The 6,000-nt window shown below is 61.1% G+C and overlaps 1 protein-coding gene across 3 annotated transcripts in view; it reads left to right on the top strand.

Moving 5' to 3' along the window:
- Pdxk (pyridoxal kinase) overlaps positions 1-5,215 on the top strand; it is a 28,851-nt gene extending 23,636 nt beyond the window's left edge. For all 3 annotated transcript variants that reach the window (XM_048803757.1, XM_048803755.1, XM_048803756.1), the window contains exons 9-11: positions 128-264; positions 2,191-2,257; positions 2,522-5,215. In XM_048803757.1, the coding sequence (XP_048659714.1) occupies positions 128-264; positions 2,191-2,257; positions 2,522-2,634 (317 nt within the window). In that variant the 3' untranslated portion in view covers positions 2,635-5,215. The remainder of the gene's footprint in view (positions 1-127; positions 265-2,190; positions 2,258-2,521) is intronic.
- Positions 5,216-6,000: the final 785 nt, after the last annotated feature.

Raw genomic sequence — 6,000 nt, forward strand, 5'->3', positions numbered from 1 at the left:
CGGCAGCGCTGACCCTCTGGTCCAGGGAGGATTGGGACACTGTGGGCTGGCTACCTCCTGTTTCAGGATTGATCCTCCTCCGGCCAGGGAGTCTGGGGTCAGCTATTTGGCTTGTCTTCTCCTGCAGAGAGGCCTGATGGCACCACAGTGACCGAGCGCATCCGGATGGAGATGCGCAGGGTGGATGCTGTCTTCGTGGGCACCGGGGACCTCTTTGCTGCCATGCTCCTGGCGTGGACACACAAGCACCCTGACAACCTCAAGGTCAGCCGCGTGCCCTGCGCGGGGCCTTCCAGCAGGCCCAGGGGGAGGGAGGGGCCTGGCCTGAGCAGCAGCCCGAGTAGGGGGAGGGGCTGCTGGGCTGTGGGCTCAGGACCCCCCTCCCACAGTGAATCTGCCCTCTCCCCGCTTGGGAAGTAGGGGTCACAGTGCTGTGGGGCAGGAGGAGAGCACTCAGGACCCCGGCTGGGCTGGCGTGGGGCTCCGTGGTATGGCCCTTGCAGGGCGTGTGCGGGCTCTGGGCTCCGTCCCCAGCATGGCAAAAACAAGAAGGCTGGGGCCACTGTGTGGGGCCCTGCTGTGACTTGAGGGTCTGAGAGGCTGCAGCCAGCCCCCCACCCCAGGGACCGAGCCAGAGCTGAGGACAGAGGCCCCAGCAGTAGGTCGCTGCAGGCCTTGGCATGGAGGTCTGCTCCCTGGGGACCCTTGGGAGTCTGTCCCATCTGCTCTGTGCAGTTGAGATGGGCAGCCTTGCTCAGGCACTGCTGGGTACAGTGGGTCAGTTGCCACTGACCTAGTGCACAGGGTGACGTGTCAGGGCCTTTCTCATAGAAAACTCGATTGAGCGCGGAGCTCAGTGGGACTCCTCCTGCGCTGTGTGCAAGAAATTGCATCATGGACGCTTATCGGGTCACTCCTATCTGACACCCTGTCCACTGGTGCCAGTGTCCTTCGCGCTGTTGGGAGCAGAGTTGGCGGGACTGAGGGGAGGAGAGGGCAGGGGAGGGGAAGCAGAGTTGGAAACAGATCCCTTTGGGGTGGGGTCCGCCATCCTGTAGAACACCGTGAGGGCCAGAAGGGACAGCCCTGCCACCGTGATGGTGTTCTCTGGGAAAGGCTCCCAGAGTCAGCTCTGGTTGTGGCTCCCTGATGCCCTCTGCTGGGCACCCAAGGGCGGCAGGTCCCCTGGGGTTGGACGCAATTCTCCAGTCAGTCAGTACCGCCAGTGTCTGGCTCCGTGTTTATAAAATGAAGTCCCCTGTGGCCTTCGAGTGGCAAGCCACTGCGAACCCTGAGCTCAGGCTGGAACGTGCGGTGCCCTCACTGTTTGGCCCCCTCCTGCCTCCCTCAAGGGTAGAGTGGACGCAGGACCTGCCACCTGTACCTGGCTGTGGCACCTGCATCCTATGGTGCAGGGTAGCGGAGACACCCAGCTGGCACCTGGGGGAGGCCTCATGCCAGGGCTCAGGGCTCTGGGGGCCAGGTCCTGGGTTCACCCGCCCAGATAGACTCGGAGAATGAGTCTCACGCCCCCACACCCGCTGGATCCCCCCAGCCTTTGATGACTGGCTGCCTTGGGGACAAGGGTTCTCCCCGATGGCCTTGACAGTTAGCTCCAGGAATGATTCAGCTTCAGGGACTCTAGCTAAGCACCTGCTGCGCACCAGGCAGCACTGAGTTCCTGAGACAGCCCCTTCCCACGGCTGTCTGGTCTTGCCACCTCCCGTGTGCCACCTCCCGTCACTGTGACAAGATGTCTGAGAGGACAAAGAGAAAAGGTTTATTTGGGGTCAGTTTCAGTCCATGGTGGGTTGGCCCCGTGCTCTCGGGTCTTGGTGGCCGGTCACGGTGGGAGTGTGGGGGAAGAAGCCACCCACTTGGCAGGAAGCACAGGACAGGAAGAGGTGGGCATCCCACCCCCCTTCCAAGGACACACGCCGTGACCTCAGGCTCCGCCGGGCCCGCCTCTCGCGCTTCCACCACCCCCAGTTGCCCCACAGGATGGGCCTGAGCCCTAACACCTGGCCTCCCGGGACAGTCCAGGTTCTGCGGCGGGCGGTCCTGTGGTCAGCCCTGGGGGCTCCCATGTCTGGGGCCTGTGTGGTGGTGCCTGTGAACACCCCTCCAGGCGGTGGTGGTCAGCTCTGAGACGCAGCCAGGGGCTGGGCCACGGTCTCTCCCTCCCTGCAGGTGGCTTGCGAGAAGACCGTGTCGGCCATGCACCACGTTCTGCAGAGGACCATCCAGTGCGCAAGAGGTAGCTGCCCACAGAGGGAGGCCCTGTCGGGAGGGCACAGACCCCTGCAGCTGCAGGTAGCAGCCGGGGGGGCGGGGGCCCTGGTGGGTAGCCCTGTCCTGAACCTGGAGCTCGGAGGCTCGGGGCTGAGACAGAGATGGGGAAGCTCCCAAGGAACCCACAGGGCACCTTTCTCCAAACTCCACTGGCTTAGACATGGGCGGGCGCGGGGGACCAGGGCAGGCAGCTCCCGGGCCACTCTCACTGGCCCTTGTTGGTCTGCAGCCCAGGCTGGGGAGGGACAGAAGCCCAGCTCAGCACAGCTGGAGTTGAGGATGGTGCAGAGCAAGAAGGACATCGAGGACCCAGAGATCGTCGTCCAGGCCACGGTGCTCTGAGGTCACCCACTCGCCCCAGCGCTCAGCATGTCCCTGTTTTCATCCTTGTGACAGTGTGACGTCTGCCTTAGTGCCATGACTGACTTGCCTTCCATCTGTGAGTGTCGGGCATCGTGGGTCCCGATGGTGAAACCTGCCAGTGTGCTTTTCAAAAGTAACAAGCCATCACGGGAATTTGTGATCTGGAAACCCGGCCCCCTCCCCCAAGGCTTCGGGACTGCTGACTGCCCTCGGTGGGCCGCTGGCTGCCACTGCCCCACGGAACCCCTGTCCCGCGTGGGCTGGGCCCATGAAGGCCTCTGTCCGCGTCTTGGATTGCGTCGGGTCTCAGCCGTGAGCATCTGGAAGAATCACGCCAAGTTCCTGTGTTGTCCTTCTGGTTGTCCCCTCTCGGTTCTTGCGCTGGAACTGTCCTAGTCTGCTGCGTGCTGGGTCCCTGGGGTCTGGCCTCACGCAGCTGTACAGCTGCTCACGTGTGCACGCTCAGACACACTGGCGTGTGGTCACCGCACAGGGACCTCTCCAGGGCCCAGCGGATTCCAGTCAGTCTGCAGTCCTCACGGTATCAGTGGGACTCCTGTGACTCGGGAACAACTTCTGGGGATCTGCCAGGTGTTGGGAGGGACGTGCTGGTGCAGCAGGGCCGCCCCTGGCCAAGGCAGCTGGTGGGGTTGGAGAAAGGTGCCCTGTGGGTTCCTTGGGAGCATCCTCCATCTGTCGTGTACCACTAGGCCATGGGTCTGCTGCCCGCCGTGGTGACACTGCATGGGGCCACGTGTGTGGGGTGCAGGACGAGGCAGTGTCCGCTGTCCCCTCTTGCCATTTCATCCCCTCCTTCCTTGTCTGTGCCGGCTGCTTGCTGGAGACAGGTGCTGGAGCACGACACGGGTGGTCGGCTCGGACCCCGTGGGCTGCAGTGGTGGAGGCCAGCGGCCCAGCACCAGTCCAGCTGTCTGCTGCTCAAGATGACCTCTCTGGTTCCACCTTGTCCAGAATTTGGGGCCACTCCGGCGAGGCAAGTGGGGCTGCTTGTCTGTGGCCCCTTTGTCCTCCCACCCTTCCTTCCTGCACCCCAGTTCTTGGGGGTGCCAAGGTCTGCCTCTCCTAGCACTTGCACCCTGGGGAGTGGGGTAGCTCCTCCAGGGCACCCCGGCTCCATGCCCATGGTGGCCCCTTTCCCAGAGCCCACCCCCACTCAGTGCGGTCCAGTGTCTTCCGGGAAGACCCTCCTCCAGGTCTGCATTCTTCACCTTGTTGGAAAATGCCCCAGAACCGAGGGCGCCGGTCCCCATGGGACCTCAGCACCCTCACACCTCTCTGACCCCATGCAGCTCCCATTCTGAGGTCAGCACTCCCTGGCCACGGTTGACTGGCTCTCTGCCAGGCCACCAAGCCGGATGTGTTTGCTGCCATGATTCCTGGTCCCAACGGCAGACTTCTCCCAGCACAAGACCACTGGACCCACAGGAGAAGGGAGGCTGTGGCCAGAGCCAGGCAGGGAAGACCAGCCAAATTGACCAGGGGCCTTTGCATGGCCTCTCAGGAAAGCTGTCACTGCCAGGTGGAGCCAGGGACCCAGTGCCAGCAATGAGGACAGCTGATTAGTGTCCCTTTCTTTCTCCTGTCCCCCATCTTTTTTTTTTTTTTTTCCCTTTATTTCCTTTCTTAACATGAGAGCAAGTGTCCGGCTGGAGGAGGGACCTACGTGTGTGTCCTTTCCACACCGTGGGGAGACTCAGGCTGCTGGGAGCCTGGGCCATAGACCCAGCTGTGTGTGCAGAGGACCTGAGGGGCTGCATTCTGCAGGCACGTGGACCGTCTCTGCTCCTGAGTGATACCTCGGGGCTTAGTCCAGGTGAGGGTGAGCCCCTCTCCTTCCCCCAGTGCCCTGTGGAGCTGCCTGTAGCTTCATGAACCTGGCCCTGGGGACAGGAGGGGCCCTAGATGGAGCCATGTTCCAAGTGAGGCTCTAGGTGTGGGACCCATGCTGAAAAAATGTTAAGAGGGCCGGGTGTGGCTCCGTGGCAGACCTGGCCTAGCCTGTGCGAGGCCCTGGGTAGGATCCCCAGCCACGCACCACCCCCAGTAAAAGAAGAGAAAACGTTAGCTTCCTCACAAGGAAGGGTCTGGCCAGCCCACCTGTGAGCGCAGGTCTTCAAAGTGGCGCTGCCACCGTCCCGGTGCTCCTGGCCTTGTTTCCACACCACAGGTGCCGCCTCGGGGTCCAGATCCACAGCCTGCTGTCCAAAGTGACCGTGGGCTTTGGTAGTGATTGTTGATACAGCTCGGGTCCAAGTTAGAATCCAGGCTTGTTTTTACTTTCCATAGTTTTAATGACATCAGAATCATGATCGTAACAATCCGAGGTGAACGCTGTGTTAGCCCAGTGTTGCTCGCTCGATCCTTGGGGGTAGGGTTTTAATACTTTCTTAATCCAGCTTCTCAAGCCTTCTGAAGACTGCAAGAAGGAATTACAAAATGTGATCCTTTTTTTAATCGATTTTCAATCATCGCCTAGTCCTGCCAAGGTAATCGTGTGCCTCTGTGTTGATTTTGCAATATATACCAATAATTGTAAAAATGATGCTTTGTTTCACGTCCTGTTCTTAAACTTGTCAGAGACTATTTTGTAACGTTTACTTTTACGTCGGGCTGAGCCGGGCTTGGCTGAGCTGTACCCGGGGTTACCTCAAAGCAGGAGCACTGCCTGCCAGGGAGGGGCTGCCCTCACCCCCAGGGGTGGGTCACCTCCACCATCACCCACAGTCAGGAGACAGGCACCCTGAGTGGGCCTCGGGCCATCAGGCCCTGGGAGAAGGCAGGTCACTCAGGGCCAGCAGGCGGTGTCCTTGGTCACTGGCTTCCAGAAAACTCCTGACCACAGTGTCCATGTCCTGTTGCTTCAAGCCTCATATTCTCTCTTAAGTTGAAAACTACAGAAAAAAGCAGGTGAGAGTGTTCTGGGCTCTGGACTCTTTGTCCTTGCAGCCTTAGGGGCCCACTTCTTGGAGGCCCTGGGTCCATGTTCATGCTGCCCAGAGAGCCCCTCGTCTCTCCTGCTTCCCAGCAGCTCCCAAGCACCTCCTTCACACACCTCCTCCTTATGAGGCAGGGTCCCTCAGGATCCTTCCCAAGCTTCTGGCTTTGCCCAGGGAGAGGGCACTGGGGTTTGCATGGGCAGAGGGGGACAACTCTGGTGGTGGCCCTCACGTGGCCCAGACCACTCTGCCCTCAAGGTGTGGCTCCTGGGTGTTTCCACCCCTCGCCCCTCCCTGCGGGCCCAAGGGGGCTTCCCACGTGGCCTCTTGCACCGGATCTCCAGGAAGCTAGGTCCTTCAGAGGAGCATGCCACACAGAAAGTGACCC

This window comes from Marmota marmota, unplaced genomic scaffold (genome assembly GCF_001458135.2).
Source record: "Marmota marmota marmota unplaced genomic scaffold, marMar, whole genome shotgun sequence".
Taxonomy (NCBI): Eukaryota; Metazoa; Chordata; class Mammalia; order Rodentia; family Sciuridae; genus Marmota; species Marmota marmota.